This window comes from Somniosus microcephalus, chromosome 4 (genome assembly GCF_052327205.1).
Source record: "Somniosus microcephalus isolate GS21.2 chromosome 4, FLI_Smic_1.0, whole genome shotgun sequence".
Classification (NCBI taxonomy): Eukaryota; Metazoa; Chordata; class Chondrichthyes; order Squaliformes; family Somniosidae; genus Somniosus; species Somniosus microcephalus.
In genome coordinates this window covers 154,983,035-155,005,405 of record NC_140990.1, presented here as the reverse complement: position 1 = coordinate 155,005,405, position 22,371 = coordinate 154,983,035, and the positions used below count along the sequence as shown (strand labels likewise).

General features: G+C 49.2%; 1 protein-coding gene across 3 annotated transcripts in view; it reads right to left on the bottom strand.

The window, feature by feature from the left end:
* ftcd (formimidoyltransferase cyclodeaminase) overlaps positions 1–22,371 on the bottom strand; it is a 230,332-nt gene that overhangs the window by 164,279 nt on the left and 43,682 nt on the right. For all 3 annotated transcript variants that reach the window (XM_085985366.1, XM_085985365.1, XM_085985367.1), the window contains exon 4: positions 4,822–4,950. In XM_085985366.1, coding sequence (XP_085841492.1) covers positions 4,822–4,950 — 129 coding nt within the window. The remainder of the gene's footprint in view (positions 1–4,821; positions 4,951–22,371) is intronic.

Genomic DNA, 22,371 nt, shown 5'->3' with positions numbered 1-22,371 from the left:
TGTAATTAGTGGGATTGATTTACCCTTTAATTATTTGAAATTAAATTAAATCAGTCATGTCAGGACAGCCCGGCCACGTGGTATGCTCCTCCTGCAATATGTGGGAACTCAGGGACACTTCCTGTGTCCCTGACAACAACATGTGCAGGAAGTGCATCCAGCTGCAGCTACTGACAGACCGCATTGCGGCACTGGAGCTGCAATTGGATGCATACTGGAGCATTCACGATGCTCGGGACGTCGTGAATAGCACGTTTACGGAGTTGGACACGCCGCAGGTAGAGGTTGGACAGGCAGAAAGGGAATGGGTGACCAGCAGGCAGGTAGTGCAGGGGTCCCCTGTGGACATCCCCCTCTCAAACAGATACACCACTTTGAGTACTGTTGGGGGGATGTCTTATCAGAGGAAAGCAGCAGCAGCTAACTTCCTGGCACCAGGGGTGGCTCTGCTGCACAGAACATGAGGAAAAAGAGGGGTCGAGCTATAGTAATAGGGGATTCTATTGTAAGGGGAATAGATAGGCGTTTCTGCAGCCGCAAACGAGACTCCAGGATGGTGTGTTGCCTCCCTGGTGCAAGGGTCAAGGATGTCTTGGAGCGGCTGCAGAACATCTTGGAAGGGGAGGGTGAACAGCCAGTTGTCGTGGTGCATATAGGTACCAACGATATAGGTAAAAACCGGGATGAGGTCCTAAAAGCTGAATATAGGGAGTTAGGAGGTAAATTAAAAAACAGGACCTCAAAAGGTAGTAATCTCAGGATTGCTACCAGTGCCACTTGCTAGTCAGAGTAGAAATAGAAGGATATTTCAGCTGAATATGTGGCTAGAGGAATGGTGCAATGGGGAGGGATTCAAGTTCCTGGGACATTGGAACCGGTTCTGGGGGAGGTGGGACCAGTTCAAACCGGACGGTTTGCACCTGGGCAGGGCTGGAACCGATGTCCTAGGGGGAGTGTTGGCTAGTGCTCTGGGGGAGGGTTTAAACTAAAATGGCAGGGGGTTGGGAACCTGAGCAGGGAGACAGAGGAAAGGGAAACAAGGATAAAAGCAAAAGATAGGAAGGAGAAAAACAAAAGTGGCAGTCAGAGAAATCAACGGTTTAAATCAAACGTGGCCACAGTAAATAATAATTCTAATAGGTCTAAGAGCGTTAAAAAAACAAGCCTGAATGCATTGTGTCTTAATGCGAGGAGCATTCGTAATAAGGTGGATGAATTGGCTGCGTAAATAGAGGTAAACGAATATGATTTGGTTGGGATTACGGAAACGTGGCTCAAGGATGGCCAAGGCTGGGAACTCAACATCCAGGGGTATTCGATATTCAGGAAAGATAGGCAAAAAGGAAAGGGAGGTGGGGTAGCATTACTGGTTAAAGAAGGGATTAACACAATTGTAAGGAAGGATATTGGCTCTGATGATGTGGAATCTGTATGGGTAGAATTGAGAAATATCAAGGGGCAGAAAACATTAGTGGGAGTGGTATATAGACCTCCAAACAGTAAGGCGGAGGTTGGGGATGGCATTAAAAGGGAAATTAAAGAAGCGTGCAATAAGGGCACAGCAGTCATCATGGGTGACTTTAATCTACATATAGATTGGGCTAACCAAATTAGTAACAATACTGTGGAGGAGGAATTCCTGGAGTGTTTACGGGATGGTTTCCTGGACCAATATGTCGAGGAACCAACCAGAGATCAGGCCATCTTAGACTGGGTATTATGTAACGAGAAAGGATTAATTAACAATCTTGTTGTACGAAGCTCCTTGGGTCGGACCGATCATAATATGATAGAATTCTTCATTAAGATGGAGAAATATGATAGAATTCTTCATTAAGATGGAGAATGAAGTAGTTGACTCAGAGACTAGGGTCCTAAATTTAAATAAAGGAAACTACGATGGTCTGAGGCGCGAGTTGGGTAGGATTGATTGGGGAATGTCACTCAAAGGGTTGACGGTGGATAGGCAATGGTAAACATTCAAAGACCGCATGGATGAACTACAGAATTTGTTCATCCCAGTTTGGCATAAAAATAAAACAAAAAAGGTGACTCAACCGTGGCTAACAAGGGAAATTAGGGATAGCATAAGATCCAAGGAGAGGACATATAAATTGGCCAGAAAAAGCAATAATCCTGAGGATTGGGAGCAGTTTAGGATTCAACAAAGGAGGACAAAGAGATTAATTAAGAAGGAGAAAATAAAATATGAAAGTAAGCTTGCAGGAAACATAAAAACTGACTATAAAAGCTTTTATAGATATGTGAAGAGAAAAAGATTGGTGAAGTCAAGCGTAGGTCCCTTGCAGTCAGAATCAGAGGAATTTATAATGGGGAACAAAGAAATGGCAGACCAACTAAATACATATTTTGGTTCTGTCTTCACAAAGGAGGACACAAATAACCTCCTCAGAGATGCCGGGGAACATAGGGTCCGATGAAAGGGTGGAACTGAAAGAAACCAGTATTTGTAGGGAAATGGTGTTAGGGAAACTGATGGGACTGAAGGCCGATAAATCTCCAGGGCCTGATAATCTACATCCTAGGGTACTTAAGGAAGTGGCCCTAGAAATAGTAGATGCATTGCTGATCATCTTCCAACATTCAATGGAATCTGGAACAGTACCCATGGATTGGAGGGTAGCTAATGTTACCCCACTATTCAAAAAAGGTGGTAGAGAGAAAACGAGGAATTACAGACCGGTAAGCCTGACATCGGTAGTGGGGAAAATGCTAGGGTTCATTATAAAAGATGTAATAGCAGCTGTTAAGTATGTGTATTGTATTGAACAATTAACACAAAGACTTAAACGTATAACTCAAACAGGTCTTTACTGGTTGGAGGTAGGGACTATACGTAGGTCTTTACTTCATGCCCACAGGCGGGAACTGAGGGGAGATCAGTACCCACAGTACTATTTATACCCCTATGGCCAGGAGTGGTACTGCGTATCACTACGCCCTACAAGTAGTGCAGTCCTGTCCATAGGTTCAAAGTAGCACACATATTACATACACAACAGCAGCGCACTTGGAAAACAGTGACAGGATCGGATAAAGTTAACATGGATTCACAAAAGGTAAATCGTGCTTGACTAATCTACTGGAATTTTTTGAGGCTGTAACTGGTAAAATAGATAAGGGAGAACCAGTGGATGTATCTGGTGTATCTGGACTTTCAGAAGGCCTTCGATAAGGTCCCGCATAAGAGATTAGCGTGTAAAGTTAAGGCACATGGGATTGGGGGCAAGGTATTGACTTGAATAGAGAACTGGTTGGCAGACAGAAAGCAAAGAGTTGGAATAAACGGGTCTTTTTCCAAATGGCAGGCAGTGACTAGTGGGGTACCGCAGGGATCGGTCCTTGGACCCCAGCTATTCACAATATATATAAATGATCTAGACAAGGGAACTAGATGTAATATCTCCAAATTTGCAGACGACACAAAGCTGGGTGGGCGTGTGTGCTGTGAGGAGGATGTCGAGAAACTCCAGGATGATTTGGACATGTTGGGTGATTGGGCAGAAACATGGCAGATGCAATATAACGTGGATAAATGTGAGGTTATCCACTTTGGTGGCAAAAACAAGAAGGCAGATTATTATCTAAATGGCAATAGATTGGGAGAAGGGGAAGTGCAACGAGACCTGGGTGTCCTTGTGCACCAGTCGCTGAAGGTAAGCATGCAGGTGCAGCAGGCGGTTAAGAAGGCAAATGGTATGTTGGCCTTTGTAGCGAGAGGGTTTGAGTACAGGAACAAAGATGTCTTGCTGCAGTTGTACAGGGCCTTGGTGAGACCACATCTGGAGTATTGTGTGCAGTTTTGGTCACCTTATCTGAGGAAGGATGTTCTTGCCATGGAAGGAGTTCAGTGAAGATTCACCAGGCTGATACCTGGGATGGCAGGAATGACGTATGAGGAGAGATTGGGTTGATTGGGCTTGTACTCGCTGGAGTTTAGAAGAATGAGAGGTGATCTCATTGAAACTTATAAAATTCTGACAGGACTGGACAGACTAGATGGAGGAAGGATGTTCCCGATGGTCGGGGAGTCCAGAACCAGGGGACACAGTCTAAGGATAAAGGCTAGGCCATTTAGGGCAGAAATGAGGAGGAATTTCTTCTCCCAGATAGTGGTGAACCTGTGGAACTCTCTGCCACAGAAGGCGGTGGAGGCCAGTTCATTAAATATATTCAAGAAGGAGTTGGATATATTTCTTAAGGCTAAAGGGATCAAGGGGTATGGGGAGAAAGCAGGGACCGGGTACTGAATTTGGATGATCAGCCATGATCGCATTAAATGGTGGAGCAGGCTCGAGGGGCCGAATGGCCTACTCCTGCTCCTATCTTCTATGTCTATGTTTCTAGAACAAGAAGGCATAACCTTAAAATAAGAGCGCGGCCATTTAGGAGGAAAATCAGGAAACACTTTTTCACACAACGGGTAGTAGAAATCTAAAATTCTATCCCCCCCCCCTCCTCCCCCCAAAGGCTGTGGATGTTGGGACAATTGACATTTTCAAAACTGAGATTGATAGATTTTTGATAGGCAAGGGTATCAAGGGATAGGGAGTTGAGGTATGAGATCAACCATGATCTAATTGAAGAGTAAAACAGATTCAAGGGGCTGAATGAGCTACTCCATTTCCTATGGGTCAGCACATAGACAAACATACTGTTGGGTTAGCTCATGAGCAAATACAGATTTAACACGGCATACTGGAGCACACACAGAGCTGTTTGTGCGAGCCAGCGCTTGCCCCCATTGGGTCCCAAAGTTTCCCCTTACAGTTTGGTTTGGCTTTTCTCCAATGCACTCACCGGGTATTTCCAGTATTTCCGCAAGCCGTTTCCCAAACTCATTGGCGCACTGAACACACTCCTCCATGCGAACATTATGGACCGGGATGAAGGGACAAACATCCAAAGCGCCCATTCTGGGGTGTTCACCTGACAACAAAAATCAGCAAATTAAGATCAAAGCAGCCCAAAGCTCTTAAGCTTCCAAAACTGCCACAATTGGAAAAGAACGAAGAACATATTGAAAACAACAGTCCAAAGCAGTACAATTAGTCCCAACATTCCAAGTTAGGGTGAGGAAAAGTCAACCATCCCACTCTTAATCACTATCTCATGACTCCTGTTGGAGTGTGCAGATTGGCTTATCCACAGCTGTTGGAAAGCTTGCGTACAATCATTATCTAGGCTTCATCAGCAAAGTGACGTAAGGTGTCATCGACAGTGCTATCAAGCGGCACTTACCAATAACCTGCTCACTGATGCCCAGTTTGGTTTCCGCCAGGACCCCGCGGCTCCAGACCTCATTACAGCCTTGGTCCAAACATGGAGAAAACATCTAAATTCCAGAGGTGAGGTGAGAGTGACTGCCCTTAACATCAAGGCAGCATCTGGCCGAGTGTGGCATCAAGAAGCCCTAGTAAAATTGAAGTCAATGGGAATTGGGGGGGAAAACTCTCCACTGGCTGGAGTCATACCTGGCACAAAGGAAGATGGTTGTGGTGGTTGGAGGTCAATCATCACAGCCCCAGGACATCACTGCAGGTGTTCCTAAGGGCAGCGTGCTAGGCCCAACCATCTTCAGCTGCTTCATCAATGACCTTCCCTCCATCATAAGGTCAGAAGCGGGGATGTTCGCTGATGATTGCACAGTGTTCAGTGCCATTCGCAACTCCTCAGATAACGAAGTAGTCCATGCTCGCATGCAGCAAGACCTGGACAACATTCAGGCTTGAGCTGATAAGTGGCAGGTAACATTCGCGCCACACAAGTACCAGGGAATGACTATCTCCAACAAGCGAGCGTCTAACCACCGCCCCTTGACATTCAACAGCATTACCATTACCAAAACCCCCACCATCAATATCCTGGGGGTCACCATTGACCAGAAACTTAACTGGGCCAGCCACATAAATACTGTGGCTACAAGATCAGGTCAGAGGCTTGGTATTCTGCGGCGAGTGTCTCACCTCCTGACTCCTCAAAGCCTTTCCACCATCTACAAGGCACAAGTCAGGAGTGTGATGGAATACTCTCCACTTGCCTGGATGAGTGCAGCTCCAATAACACTCAAGAAGCTCGACACCATCCAAGACAAAGCAGCCCACTTGATTGGCACCCCATCCACCATCTTAAACATTCACTCCCTCCACCACCGGCGTACCGTGGCTGCAGTGTACCATCTACAAGATGCACTGCAGCAACTCGCTTAGGCTTCTTCGGCAGCACCTCCCAAACCCGCGACCTCTACCATCTAGAAGGACAAGGGCAGCAGGCGCATGGGAACACCTCCACCTCCAAGTTCCCCTCCAAGTCACACACCAACCTCACTTAGAAATATATCGTCATTCCTTCATCGTGGCTGGGTCAAAATCCTGGGGTATGAAACAATACCCCAGCAAGAGAGGAGGTGAGAAAACCGAGGAGGAAAAAAAGAAAGTAAAGAGCAGCTACAGGTCATCGACCTTGTGACTGGAATTTGTCTACAAACTGCTTCAACCTCCTTTCAGTTTGTGGTCAAAACGTGAAATGAAACATTATTAAATAGATTGTTGTACAGGAATCATCCTGATCAAATCAACAGATCTTGAAGGCAAAATCATGTGGCCTTTTCGGATCATGGAATATCATTGCCCTTCACTGGGGAAATAAGAAATTCAACATCAGCACAGAGGAATGGACCATTGGGACACAGAAACTGCTAGATGAAAAAAGACCACGGTCGATCTAGTTCTCCTTGTACCATCCTGTAGTCACATGATACAATGATAATGGAGCCGTTAACTAATCACAGCAATCAATCTCTAGCAACGTGTCTACAACAGACCCAGACACGAAGCAAGGAAAACCCCAGTGGTGGAGAGATTTGGGAACCGTAGGTCCAAGTCACCTGTTCCTCCCGAGCATGCTACACTCACCACATGCCATGTCTCAAATTACTGATATTGTAGGAATCAACGGATTCCTATCTAAATCACTGAGGTCGAGTCAGTTCAGTAAATTAACCGAATTTAATTAAACTGGTGAACAAAACAAAAACATGCAGGAGCAACAGCAAACAGGTCTATACAGTAGCTTGTTCCACGAGGTCTGAACTCAGAACCTCCCACCTCTGACGTCATGACGTCATCACGTTTCCCGCCACTCGGGGCACCACGTGACCAACGTGATGACGTCATCGCGTTGTTTCAGGGTTTTTACAGAAAGCTTGTTTACACTCAGCAAACGGACATAGGTGCTGTAACATTGCTTTAAAGACAGTTATTCATTTGTACAGGAGTTCATTGGTGGCTTTACCACAATATATTGTATCTCAAAATGTTATTTTCTGAGAGAAATGTGCTGTATCTATCTATATATATATAAAAATAATAATAAAAGGATAGTGGTGTCTGTCTGTCTGTCTGTCTGGGCATCACTCAAAAGTTATAGAGCGTACCTGCACATATGTTATATCAAAAGAAAGGTTATGATTAGGAGGGTGTCCTAGGCATATTTACTTTTTGGTCAGACAAAAATTGTTCGGACAGTTAACAAAAAACGGCAAAATTCCGCTCATTAGCGGTTGACCAATCCTACCGCTCATTAGCGTTGAGTGACGTGAAGGTTGACCAATCCTGCGGGGGGAGCGTGCTGCGTCACGGGGGGTGTTTCATGGCATGTGTGGGCGGGGCCTAATCCTTCAAACTGAAAAGCAAGCGGCGGCCATTGTTGTTTGCGATGGAGCAACTCTGCCTCTGTCCGACCATGGGCCCCAGTCCCACCCTCACCCTCCTCCTTCTATCCGCTTTCTCCCCTCTCTCCTGTCACCCCGGCCTCTCCGCTCGCGGGTTGTTTGCATCCACGGTGGATGAGCTGTCTGCAGGCCTCAGGCCTCGAAGCCTCGGCCTTTCCTCACCAGCCACGCCCGAGCTAGGCACCGCCCGTCCCGTTGGGCCCGATTCCAAACCAGCGGCCTGCCATCGCTGCCATCTTGGTAAAGGCTGGCCTCCTCCTTCTCTCCGCTTACTCCCCTCTCTCCTGTCACCCAGGCCTCTCCGCTCTGCAGGATGTCACTGCCGAGCTCTTCGGGTCGGAAGGAGCGGGAGCTCAGCTCGGGTGACTCGGGCCGGGCCTCAGGCGCTATGCCGCCCACGGGGTCTCCGCCGCTTTCTCCCCTCTCTCCTGTCACCCCGGCCTCGCGGAAGTAGGAGCAGCGATGATGGGCCGGCGGGGAAGGAGCTGCTGCTCGGGGCCGCGGTCGCTGCCCTTCGCCCAGAGGCTCGCCTACTTTGGCCATTTCGAGCGGCTGTGCCGGCGCCGGCTGCCCTCCTCTGAGCCCGAGTGGCGCCGGGTGCTGGAGCCTCTGCTCCACTGCGGGTCTGCACCGGCTGGCGCCCGGGCTCGCTCTCGCTCGGGCCGCCGCACCATGGCGCTGGCCGCCGCCCTGCTCTCGCTCGGCTGCTGCTTCCTCCTCGTCAGCCACCCCGGCGCTCGCTTCCTGAGCTTCTGTGGCCGGGCTCTGCTCATCCAGGTCGGTATCCGCCTCGACCTCTGCAAGAGGTTGCACTGCCAATGCTTTCACAACATCTTTCTTTCTTTATCCTTCCTTCCCTCTCTCTCCTTCCCTCTCTCTCCTTCCCTCTCTCTCCTTCCCTCTCTCTCCTTCCCTCTCTCTCTCTCCTTCCCTCTCTCTCTCTCTTTCTCTCCTTCCCTCCCTCTCTCCTTCCCTCCCTCCTTCCCTCTCTCTCTCCTTCCCTCCCTCTCTCCTTCCCCCTCTCTCTCTCTCCTTCCCTCTCTCCTTCCCTCTCTCTCTCTCTCTCTCTCTCTCCTTCCCTCTCTCTCTCTCCTTCCCTCTCTCTCTCTCCTTCCCTCTCTCTCTCTCCTTCCCCCTCTCTCTCCTTCCCTCTCTCTCTCTCTCTCTCTCCTTCCCTCTCTCTCTCCTTCCCTCTCTCTCTCCTTCCCTCTCTGTCTCTCTCTCTCTCCTTCCCTCTCTCTCTGTCTCTCCTTCCCCCTCTCTCTCTCCCTCTCTCTCTCTCTCTCCTTTCCTCTCTCTCTCTCTCTCTCTCTCTCTCTCTCTCCTTCCCCTCTCTCTCTCTCTCTCCTTCCCCCTCTCTCTCTCTCTCCTTCCCCCTCTCTCTCTCTCTCTCTCTCCTTCCCCCTTTCTCTCTCTCTCTCCTTCCCCCTCTCTCTTTCCCACCCTCTCTCTCTCTTTCCCTCTTTCTCTCTCCTTCCCACACAGACAGACAGACAGACAAACTCATTTATATATATAAAAATTATTTGTACTTTTTTCATAACAACATGCCCTCAAAAAACCCTCGGCACCGCCGGGCACTCCAGCTAGTATCCTATGTAATCCTCTGTAAAAATCTATCTAATTTGCACTTGAATGAATCAACACTCTCTGCTGCCACCGTCTCCTGCAGGAGCTTGTTTCATAGATTGACCACTCGTTCACTGAAATAATGGTTCCGCAGATTCATTTTAAATTTACCCCCCTTCAAGCACAGGCTGTGTCCATGGTTCTACTGTCCTGGGACAAGGTAAAACAGCTTGTCATGGTCGACATTATCTAGTTCTTTTATATTCCTAAAAACAGCAATCATATCACCTCTCAACTTCCCCTTTTCCAGTGAGAACATGCCCAATTTACATCATCGCTCCTCATAATCTAATCCCTCCACGGCCTCAACCATTCTGGTTGCTGTCTTCTGCATCCTTTCAATAACTGCAATATCCTTTTTGTACTGCGGCAATCAGAACTGTACACAGTTTTCTAAGGTGCGGTCGCACCAATGATTCATAAAATGGCAGGATTAACTCACTATTTCGGTGCAGCATCGATTTGCTTTACTCACTGCCACTGAGCATTAAGAACATAAGAACATAAGAAATAGGAACAGGAATAGGCCACTTGGCCCCTCGAGCCTGCTCCACCATTCAATAAGATCATGGCTGATCTAGGGCTCAAAGCCACTTCCCTGCCCGCTCCCCATAACCCTTCACTCCCTTATCTTGCAAAAATCTGTCCATCTCCACCTTAAATATATTTAATGACCCAGCCTCCACGGCTCTCTGGGGCAGAGAATTCCACAGATTTACGCCCTGAGAAGAAATTCCTCCCCATCTCAGTTCTAAAAGGGCGACCCTTTATTCTGAAACTATGCCCCCGAGTTCTAGATTTCCCCACGAGGGAAAACATCCTCTGCATCTACCTTGTCGTGCCCCCTCAGTATCTTATACGTTTCAATAAGATCACCTCTCATTCTCCTAAATTCCAATGAGTATAGGCCCAACCTGCTCAACCTTTCTTCATAAGTCAACCCCCTCATCTCAGGAATCAACCAAGTGAATCGTCTCTGAACTGCCTCCAATGCAAGTATATCCTTCCTTAAATAAGGAGACCAAAACTGTACGCAGTACTCAAGGTGTGGTCTCACCAATATCCTGTACAGTTGTAGCAGGACTTCCCTGCTTTTATACTCCAATCCCCTTACAATAAAGGCCAACATTCCATTTGCCTTTTTGATTACTTGCTGTACCTGCATGCTAACTTTTTGTGTTTCATGCACAAGAACCCCCAGGTCCCTCTGAACTGTAGCATTTTGTAATCTCTCTCCATTTAAATAATAATTTGCTTTTTAATTTTTCCTGCCAAAGTGGATAACCTCACACTTTCCCACATTATACTCCATCTGCCAAATGTTTGCCCAAAACTTGCTTTTCCATCCATCTTTGTATCATCTGCAAATTTGGCTACATTGCACTCGGTCCCTTCATCCAAGTCATTAATGTAGATTGTAAATAGTTGAGGCCCCAGCACTGATCCCTGTGGCACCCCACTAGTTACTGATTGCCAACCGGAAAATTACTCATTTATCCCGACTCTCTGCTTTCTGTGAATTAGCCAATTCTCTATCCATGCTAATATATTACCCCCAACTCGATGAGCTCTTATCTTATGCAGTAACCTTTTATGTGGCACCTTATCGAATGCCTTCTGGAAATCCAAATACACCACATCCACTGGCTCACCCTTATCCACCCTGCTCATTACATCCTCAAAGAACTCCAGCAAATTTGTTAAACATGATTTCCCTTTCATAAAAACATGCTGACTCTGCTTGACTGCATTATGATTTTCCAAATGCCCTGCTACTGCTTCCTTAATGAAGGACTCAAGCATTTTCCCAACGACAGATGTTAGGCTAACTGGTCTATAGTTTCCTGCTTTCTGTCTCCCTCCTTTCTTAAATAGGGGTATTATATTTGCAGTTTTCCAATCCGCTGGGTCCTCTCCGGAGTCCAGGGAATTTTGGTATATTGCAACAACTATCTCTGCAGCCACTTTTGTTAAGACCCTGGGATGCAGGCCATCTGGTCCAGGGGACTTGTCGTCTTTTAGTCCCATTATTTTACCAAGTACTATTTCTTTAGTGATCTTTGTCTTTAGTTCCCCCCTCCCTGTGGCCCCTTGATTATCCATTATTTGGATGTTGTTAGTGTCTTCTACCATGAAGACAGATACAAAATATTTGTTCAGAGTCTCTGCCATTTCCCCATTCCCCATTATTAATTCCCCATTCTCATCCTCTAAGGAACCAACATTTACTTTAGCTACTCTCTTCCTTTTTATATACCTGTAGAAGCTCTTACTTTCTGTTTTAATATTTCTTGCCAGTTTACTCTCATAATTCATCTTCTCTCTCTTTATTTTTTTTTAGTCATCCTTTGCTGGTTTTTAAAAATTTCCCAATCCTCTGGTCGCCCACCAAATCTTGGCAACATTGTATGCCTTCGTTTTCAATTTGATACCATCCTTTACTTCCTTACTCAGCCACGGATGGTGCTCCCGTCTCTTAAAATCTTTCTTTCTCACTGGAATATATTTTTGTTGAGAGTTATAAATTATCTCCTTAAATGTTCGCCACTGAAGTTCAACTGTCTTACCTTTTAATTTATTTTTCCAGTCCAGTTTAGCCAGTTCTGCCCTCATGTCATTGTAATTGCCTTTGTTTAAGATCAGGACACTGGTTTGAGATACAACTTTCTCACCCTCCAACTGAATTTGAAATTCAATCATGTTTTGATCACTCTTTCCTAGAGGATCCTTTACTATGAGATCATTTATTTATTCTGTTTCATTACACAGTACCAGATCCAAGATAGCCTGCTCCCTGGTTGGTTCCATTACATACTGATCTGGTAAACCATCCCGGATACACTCTATGAACTCCTCCTCAAGGTTACCATGGCCAATTTGATTTGTCCAATCAATATGAAGATTAAAATCACCCATGATTATTACCGTATCTTTTTTACAGGCCTCCATTATTTGTTGATTTATACTCTGTCCAACAGTATTGCTACTGTTCAGGGGCCTGTAGACTACGCCCACCAGAGACTTTTTCCCTTTATTATTTTTTATCTCCACCCAAACCGATTCTACATTTTGATCTTCTGAGCTAATATCACTTCTCACCACTGCACTGATCCCATCCTTTACCAACAAAGCCACCCCACTTCCCTTTCCTTTCTGTCTATCCTTCTGAATTGTCAAATACCCTGGAATATTCAGTTCCCAGCCCTGGTCACCTTGCAACCATGTCTCTGTAATGGTGATCAGATCATACCCATTTGTATCTATTTGTGCCATCAACTCATTTATCTTGTTACGAATGCTGTGTGCATTCAGATATAGAGCTTTTAACTTTGTCTTTTTACCATTTCTCCTTGTTTTGGCCCCATTTTCTGTTGCACTCTTATTTTTAAACATTCTGTCCCTTCCTGTCACACGCTGGTTATTATTTCCCCCATCGCTATCCTGCTCTATTGTTTTCTCATTTCTCATTGACTTTTTAAATTCCCGCTCACCTGAACCCTCCCCTCCACTATTTAGTTTAATGCCCTCTCTGCAGCCCTAGTTATTCAATTCGCCAGGACTCTAGCCCCAGCATGGTTCAAGTGAAGCCCGTCCAAACGGAACAGCTCCCTCTTATCCCAGTACTGGAGCCAGTGCCCCACAAATTGAAACCCATTTCTCCCACACCAGTCTTTGAGCCACTCATTCATTTCTCTGATCTTATTTACCCTATGCAAATTTGCTTGTGGCTCAGGTAGTAATCCAGAGATTATTACCTTTGTGGTTTTGCTTTTTAATTTAGCCCCTAGCTGCTCATACTTCCTCAGCAGAACCTCTTCCTTTGTCCTACCTATGTCATTGGTACCTACGTGGACCATGACAACTGGATCTTCCCACTCCAAGTTCCTCTCCAGCCCAGAGGAGATGTCCTTAACCCTGGTACCGGGCAGGCAACACAGCCTTCGGGACTCACGCTCTTGACTGCAGAGAACAGTATCTATCCCCCTAACTATACTGTCCCCTATCAGGACAACATTTCTTTTTACTCCCCCCACTTGAATGGCTCCCTGTACCATGGTGCTGTGGTCAGATTGCTCATTCTCCCTGCAGTCCCTGCCCGCGTCCACACAGGGAGCAAGAATCTCGAACCTGTTAGACAAGGCCAAGGGCTGAGGCTCCTCTATCACTACCTCCTGGATCCCAATACCTGCCTCGCGTGTAGTCACACCCTCCTGTCCCTGACCATGGGCCAAATTGGAAGTAATTACTCTAGTGGGTGTGACTGCCTGCTGGAACTTAATGTCCAGATAACGCCCCCCCTCCATAATGTGTCGCAGTGTCTGAAGCTCGGACTCCAGCTCATCAACTCTGAGCCGAAGTTCCTCGAGCAGCCAACATTTGCTGCAGATGTGGTTGCCGTGGACCTTAATGGTGTTCACCAGCTCCCACATGCAACAACAAGAACACATTGCCTGGTCTCCCATCTCAATTAATTAATTGTTGCAATAGATTCAAATTATTGTCAATCAGGACCCCTAGATTTTTTGTTTTGCGTGCACATTATTTTCTTTCCATTTAAGTTATAGTCCCTTCCTGGACTTTTTGGGAGTGAAATTTGATAAAGCTCAAAAACGGGCAGAGGGAACGCACATGGATCTGCCCATACCCATTCAAAGTGGTGCAGGCAGCATACAAACTTCATGCTGCCTGCTCATTATAATGATTGGAGCGCTGATCTTAGCGCTAAACGCGTAGCTGGTTGGCTTAGTGCTCAACAGGGGGGCCAATATCGGGTGCAGTCTACTGGCCAATAACATTTTGCCTAGGCACTCTGCACTACTTAAAGGGGAGGTGCTTGTTACAGAAGCAGCTCATTGTCACTTTGTAGTTATGGCTCAACAGGGAAGAGAGAGGGCAAGGAGGTTTTCAGATGCGGCACTGGAAGCCTTGGTCCTGGGGTTTCACAGACGATGTCAGATCCTCTACCCGCAGGGGGGCAGGAGGCCTTCCAGCCAACATGCCAGAAGGCAATGGGAGGAAATAGCACAAGCCGTCAGTGCCAAGTGTGCTGTCTCCAGGTCCTGGATGCAGTGCCGCAAGAAGTTTAATGACCTCACACAAGTGGTTAAGGTGAGTGAATGCATCTTTAAATGCCATATCCCACCAACTGCATCACTAGCCTCACACACTTCTCAATACACCACCTCCCCCACCCCCATCACTCACCTACCAACAATCTCTAGCAATCGTGACTCATACCTCACAATCATAGCTTCACCTCACCCTCACACACTTACCACTGCTGCAAGACTCACACCCACATCTCACACCTTGCACACACTGCCAGCTATTCAATCACGGCAGGCACACACCTAAACACATTGCACCACACTCACTGATGCACTTCCTTTTCTCTTGCAGGCACACAAGCGCCATGAGCAGCAACAGATGGGTGGAGGGGGAAGCCCGACTTCAGAACCTGACTGAGCTGGAGGAAATAGTGCTGGAGATCATTGGAGGGGCCGACACTGAGGTTGTGGTGAGTGGCGAGGTTGAAAGCATTGCTGATGATGGTATGCTCATACCTAATTCTTCTTCTCACATCCCACTTCCCCCTCATCCCACAATCTCTTCTCACTTACAATCTGCTGATGGGGTAAGCATGCACAGCTTGCTTTCCCCCCACCCCTCACCACAACCTGATCCTTGTGCCTTTCTCCTTTCAGATACCCAAGAACTGCCATCAGCACAGCCTGCCCCCGATGTTGTGGAGGAGGAGAGTGAAGGAGAAGAGACACCGTCACTCAATCTGACACTCCCAGGTACCAGCTCAGAAAATGGCACTGCGGTACTTTAGAGGGTAGTATAGAGGTGGGATTTGTACGTGGTGAGTCACCGGGCATGAGTGGGCTGCAGCCAGGCCAGGGGGAAAGAGTAGCTTGGGGGCAGCTCCCCGGAGGTCGGGTTCACACAGGATTTCTGCTCCACAGGACTACGATGATGACTTCGATGGGGCAGCCTTCAGAAGGAGGGGTGATGGGCATGCACACAGAAATGCTTGGTGCAATGACAAGCCTGACAGAAAGCCTCTTGTCAGTGTCGAGGAGCATGGAGGAGTCCGGCTCCAACATTGCATGGGGCTTTGCATGGAGCTTGGAGCCCATGATTTCCAGGATGGAAATGATGGGCAACTCCATTAGGACACTTGTGGACCCAACCATGCTGCTGGGTGCGATGGGCGATGTCTCAGCTTCCATTGCAGTCACCGCTCCGCAATTAGATCTCCCGGTGAATGATGGTGTGATTGAGGAAGGTGATCAGCTCGAAGTAAACAGGGATTGTAGACTGAGTAACAACAGTCGGTGAACCAGCACAGGATTGTGAGCACCAACCGGAGAGAACTCTTCCGATTCAAAGAGCTTCCATCGATGGACTGGGCTGAAAGAGGGTTTGATCAGAGACTCGTCCCGTTTGCCACGTGGGTGAAGAGTCAGGCAGGTGCATCTCCATCTCCAGCCTCCCTTTCCTCAATGTTTTGCCGCCTCCCGAATTTCTGCCCATCTTTTTCACAGCCTCATGTTTGAATCTCTCCAATCAGGTTTCTGCTCCTGCCACAGCACTGAAATGGCAGCAACCAAAGTCCCAATCGACATATTCTGAGACTGTGACCATGGTAAACGATCCCTCCTCATTCTTCTCGACCTCTGCCGTCTTTGACACGGTCGAGCACGACATCCTCCAAGGCCTCTCCCCCGTTGTCCAGCTCAGGGTTAGGGTTTCCTCCGGGTGCTCCGGTTTCCTCCCACAGTCCAAAGATGTGCGGGTTAGGTTGATTGGCTATGATAAATTGACCCTTAGTGTTAGGGGGATTAAATACGTGGGGTTACGGGGATAGAGTGGGATATGTGTTGGTGTAGGGGTTACGGGGATTGGGTGGGATATGTCGGTGCAGGCTCGATGGGCCGAAATGGCCTCTATCTGCTCTGTGGGGTTTCTGTGATTCTGTGATTCTGTGAAGTGGAAGTGACCCAACGTCTCAGTGCTGCAGTGAAAGCTCAGACTGCTCTCATGCAGGCTCAGTTTGCTGCTACGCAAGTTCAGACTGATGCCATCATGGCTGTGTTTACGAATGTGGAAAGGGGCTTGCAGGGTGTCACAGCTGGCCAGCAATCTGTCCTCCAACAGATGGCTAGGAATGCTAAGGCGCCGCCCCAGGGGAGTGGCAGTGGGTTTGTGGAGCAAGAACCTGCTGTCCTCTCTCAGGATGACAGCATTCCTACTCCGGCCCCTGCCACTCTGCCAGTGCCCTTGCTGCTGCCTGTCAGCCAGCCAGCCCAGACCGCTGCCGCCCATGCCGAGGTTGTGCAGTCTACAGCCGGGCCTTCTAGGCCCAGAGTTGCTCGAGGTTGTCCTACAAGGCCATCTGCAGTCTCAGCCTGAAAGTCAGCCATGTTGCAGCCATTGGGGTAACACTGTGTAGGAACACTAGATTAGGCATAGGAACACGAAAGACAGACACAAGGGGAATGCACAGTGGTGATTAGTTAATGTTGTGTAGTTTTGCATTGATTAATTTATAAATTATGTTTGGAATAGTTGTTTTTTGGTGGCTCTCGTGCTGTTCCGTGACAGAGGGATGGTAAGGTGGAGAAGTGGTGAGCAACGGGGATCTGGGGTTTCCTTCAGGGGAGCTGGATTCTGATGAGGCATTCATGAACAGCCCATCCGGAATGAGAATCTGCTGCCTTCCTCCTCCTCCTCCTCTTCCTCTTCTTCCTCCTCCTCCTGAGGTGTAAGAATAAGCCATTTGCTGTAACTTGACCAAACTTAAGAATTGACCAAATTTAACATACCAGCATGCTTTGAGAGGCTGAGAGGTTCCTGTGGGAACTTGTACGAAAAACTGTTCACAGATAAAGAACACCGTGGACCGAAACAGAGACGTTCTGAAGATGTGAAGGCTGCCAACTGTCTTTCAACAGGTAAGAGAAACAGACTTTGAAAAGTTCTGTGGAGAAGAAGCTATTGAACTGTGAAGCCATTGCAAAAACAGAAACATCTTCAGATTATGGAATGTAACCGGCTTTGAAGGCCCACGGATGCTTAATGGACTAGTGATAAGAGGGTCTGAGAAACAACTGCTGACCATTACTAACATAATTTGGAGCACGTATGCGGTGGGAGGTCTGCCAAATTTTAGGGTATAAGAGGTGCTGTTTCAAGACACTCGGGGTGGCAGCCGGGCAGCCTGCTCAGTTGTCAGAAATCATACGTCTAGTCATCGCCGAATTGACCAATCGCTGGTGTTAGTACATATCTGGTGTCTTGCTTATTATCGCTTGAGCTTAAAGTAAAGGGATAGCTCTGTGTATGCTAAAGTATAATCGGGAATTGTTATACGCTACATAACTGTCGGATGCTTACTTGTAATCTCTTGTTGATTTTTAAGTAAAAGAAGTTTTTCACAGATTCATTGGGTTTTGTGTTGTCTGTTCGACGGGTCTGAATTTTAGAAAATGTTGGACGAGGTGAGGGGCAATTTCTGCACACCTTACAGAGGTGGTTGTGGAACCCGTGGTGGCAAGGGCTGTACCCTCATTCATGATGGCCAAGTTGTGGAGGATGCAGCAGATCACCACGAAATGGGACACCCACTCCAGCGAGTACTGGAGGGCTCCACCTGAGCGGTCAAGGCAGCGGAACCGTTGCTTCAGAACCCCGATGGTCTACTCAATGAGGTTCCTCGTGGCAGCATGACTCTCATTATATGCGCGCTGGCCACGAGTGGTGGGGTTGCAGAGGGGAGTCATCAGCCAGGTGTAGAGCGGATAGCCCTTGTCACCTAGCAGTCACCCTTGGGTTCGGCGTGGTGGCTGGAAGATTGCTGGCACAGTGGACTGGCACAGGATGAAGGCATCATGACTGCTGCCAGGATACCAGGCATTCACCATCGTGATGTGTTGGGCATGGTCGCACACCAACTGTACATTAAGTGAGTGGTAGCCTTTGCGGTTGCGGTACATCTCAGCATTGATATGTGGTGCCCGCAAAGCTATGTGTGTGCAGTCGATGGCGCCCTGCACCATGGGGAAGCCCGCTATCCTGGCAAAGCCACATGCGCACTCCTGCTTCTCTCTGTTCAGAGGGAAGACAATGAAGTCCGTTCTCCTGGAGTCCAGAGCCTCAGTGACCCCCCGGATGCAGCGATGGACGGTGACCTGGGAAATGTTCGCTATGTCGCCTGCTTCAGACTGGAAGAATCCACTGGTGAAAAAATTGAGGGCCACGGTGACCTTGAGGGCCACTGGCAGTGCCGTCGTCGCCCTGCTCTGAGGCTGCAGGTCTGGTTCCAGGAGGTGGCAGAGTTCTGTGACCACCTCCTTGGTGAAGCGAAGCCTCCTAATACACTGCTCCTGTCTTAAGTGCATGTAGGAGAAGTGCTGTCGTGAGACCCAATGTGGGTAAGCCCTTCTGCTGAGAGTCCTCCTACCCCTCCTCCTCCTCCCTCTGCGAGCAGCTTGTCCTCTTCTTCACTGCCTCTGCTCCATCTCCCTGTCATACTCGAGTGAGGGGGACTGCAAGTGGAGTCCCCATGACTGGGAGCAAGTCGTGTGAGCAGAACCCTTTAAATCAGAAGCAAGGTGTTCTCCACTTGCAGCAACACTCCCTGTCACCTCACCAACTTTAAATAACTGTAGAAAGCTCCAAACAGTTGCACAAACCTACACAGAGCCAGTAGAAATCAGAAAGCACTTCAGCTGCAAGTTGTTGCTGATCCCTTTAAATAGCGCTGGTGGGGGGTCCTTCCTGCAGCTGAATACGTGTTCAGCTGGTCGTGATATGGAGCAGCGATGTCCAAATTGGCAGGTCATACGTCAAATCAGCGTTGCATACTGATTGACGTCACGATCTGCCTCATTACCATTTCTCTAGCGAACGCAGGCAATGGCCGTGCTGCTGATCACCCCAAAATGGCGGCCGCCACGGGACCCGCTGGAAGTGAGGCAGCTGCCATTCTTTCTCCAAAACCAGCCTTATCAGTCGGCGCTAAGGTGCCAAATTTCACGGCCTTAGTTCCTTTGTGAAGCACTTTGCGTTTCTCCACATTGAGCTTCATCTGCCATCTGTCTGCCCAATTCCCAAGTATATTCAAATTCTCCTGCAGCTTATCCTGTTCAGATTTTATTGGCTAAATTTGCTTGTGGTTCCTGGCTCCAGATTATTTTATGAAGGCATTAAACACAAGGGGGGAGAAATTCAGTTGTTAGCGCCACCTGTTAGCGCCTTAAGAGGGCGATAAGTGGGGTGCGATGTGGCTACCGCCCTGGCGCGGTGAGACCTGTGCCTCTGGCGAAATTGAGCGGACATTTAGCGTTGGCGCAAAACCACAACGCCCGCTCAGCTGCGCGCGCAGATCCTGACGTCATTTCATGGTGCAACGCCCTTGGGGCGCCTCGAACCGGAACTTCAGTGGTGCCCCCCTCCTTTCCACCTGGCGCTCCCAGTGACTGGTTGACTGGAACGGTTCCCAGTCGCTGTGGGGCTGGGGGGGCGCTATTTAAAGGGGGCTCTTGCTGCATCCGCCAAGTCATGAATGCCCTCTTTAAAAGGAGACGTCAGTACATTTCCTTCCCTATGACCCTGGACAAGCAGCAAGAGCGCGCAATAGGATTTGCAAGAATAGCGGGCTTCCCCATGGTCCAGGGCGCCATTGACTGCACGCATGTGGCTTTGCAGGCGCCGCAAGAAAATGCTGAGGATTACCGCAACCGGAAGGGGTTCCATTCGTTGAACGTCCAGTTGGTGTGTGACCACAGACAGCTGAAACTAGCTGTCAATGCCCACTTTCCAGGCAGCAGCCACAACGCCTTCATCCTGCACCAGACTTCTGTGGCAGACCTTTTCAAAGCCCCGGCTCACCCAGGAGGCTGGCTTCTCGGGGACAAGGGCTATCCTCTGTGCACCTGGCTGATGACCCCGCTCCGTGCGCCCAGCACCCCTGCTGAAGAACAATACAATGAGAGCCATCAAGCGACCAGGAACATCATTGAGCACATAATCGGCGTGCTAAAGCAACGGTTCCGCTGTCTGGACCATTCCGGGGGAGCCCTGAGCGAGTGTCCCATTTCGTTGTAGTATGCTGCATAACCTGGCAATCCTCAGGATTCAGCCACTGCCACCAGACATTGGAGCACCAGCAGAGGAGGAGGAGGAGGAGGAGGAGCAGCACCAAGACGGGAGGGAGGCACAAAGTGCAAGGGTCGTCCGTCAGCAGCTTATTGCAAGTCGGTTCTAGGCCCCCTCTGAGGGAATGGCTTGTGCCATTGAAAGAACATGAATGGAACCATTCCGCAACCCCTGAGCCAGTCAAGGCAACAAACAGTTCAAAGAGCAAACATGCACAACCTGAATAAAGACACTTCTTTATTTAACAAACTGTGTGCCCTTCCCGCATGACAAAGTAATAGAGAGAAACCCCCAAAAAAAGCAGTCAGACAGATAACTGGCTCTCACAACCTGGAGGCAATGAACAAAAAAGTAAACAAAAAATGACCATGATCCTCGGCCTTCACTAAAAAAATTAACAGCATTTTGCCACACCTCCTACTTTTTGCCCTTCGAGGGTGATCTGCTTCGCTTGCGAGATTGGCCCCTTCCCACCCTGCAGCTCCTCCGCAATGGGACCCCAGTGGCTGCAGCAAGGCTGGGGGAAGGCTGCTGAGTGTCAGAAACTGAGTCGGCAGATGCCCTTGGGGGACGGCCTGGACCAGCTCTGGGCCTGGAGGGCCCGGCTGCTGACTGCTCCAACTCTGATGGGCAGCAGCAGTCTGTCCTACAGGTGGCGGCAGCTGCAGTGGAGAAGTGACAGTGTTGGCAGCAGGAATGCTGCCATCCTGACAGAGGACAGGCACTCCCTGGTCGGACGACACACTGGCACTCCCACGGGGCAGCACTGCAGCATGCGGAGCAATCTGCTGAAGCACAGACTGCTGGCCTGCTGCGGCACGGCGAGGGCCCCAGCGATCCGTGCCCGATCCAGCGAGGGTAGCAGCAGTCAGTGCTCGTGTGACCTCAATCTGCGTTTGCATCAGTCCAGCCACTGACTGCAGGGCACCACTAAGTACTTGCGTGGAAGCCGCCTGTGCTGCACCGAAGTCCTGCAGACTCCTTGCCAGTGCTGCACCAAAGTCCTGCAGACTCCTTGCCAGTGACTCAATGGATTCGGGCATCCTTGCCACTGCAGCCATGAGCTCAGTGTGCCTCTGCTCCACCTGGGCGCCCATTTCAGCGAGGAGCCGCACCTCTTCTGCGCTCACTGTAGCAGGACTGGAGGCCAGACTCTCCCTCCGGGGAGAAGGCCGCCGAGCTTCCCTACCCGCCCCCCCCCACCCCGCATTGCTGCAGCCCGCTAGCGGCCGGAGCTTCACCCTCCTCAGACCCTTCCCCCCTGCTCCCCTCCAGGGAAGACGTGTCCCCATTATGGCCATGGGCTGCCTCGGCTGAGGGTGGCACTGATGGTCCGGCTTCCTCTTCCTCCTCGCCTTCAGAATCGCTCACAGTGGCAGCTTGAGGGCCTGCATCCTCACCTGGCGATTCAGCATCTGAAAGCAGGGAGGTACAAGAGTTGCTTTAGCGTGACGACAGGGCAGCAGCGAGGGAGGCATGAGTGCTGCAATGCACTGTATTGGTTCGATAGTGGCAAAGGATGCTGGTGTGGGGCACAAGTGGAAGGAGAGAGGTCAAAAAGCTGATGACCTTACCATTGCTGTCCAGGACGGGGTCGGCATCTCCAGTGGCGACGGGGCCAACCATCCGGCCTGCCATAATGCGCTGGACTCGCTGCTCCAGATCGCTGAGGTCTTGAAGGTGAGGCCGGCCTCCCCCGGTCCATTGCTGCTGCCTCCTGTTATGGGCCAGCTTGCCCTGCAAGAGAAAGGACGGGCTCTGAGTACAGTGTGAAGCCCTGATCTTGGCTGCACTGCCTCCCATGGTGGAATAGCCCTTACAGT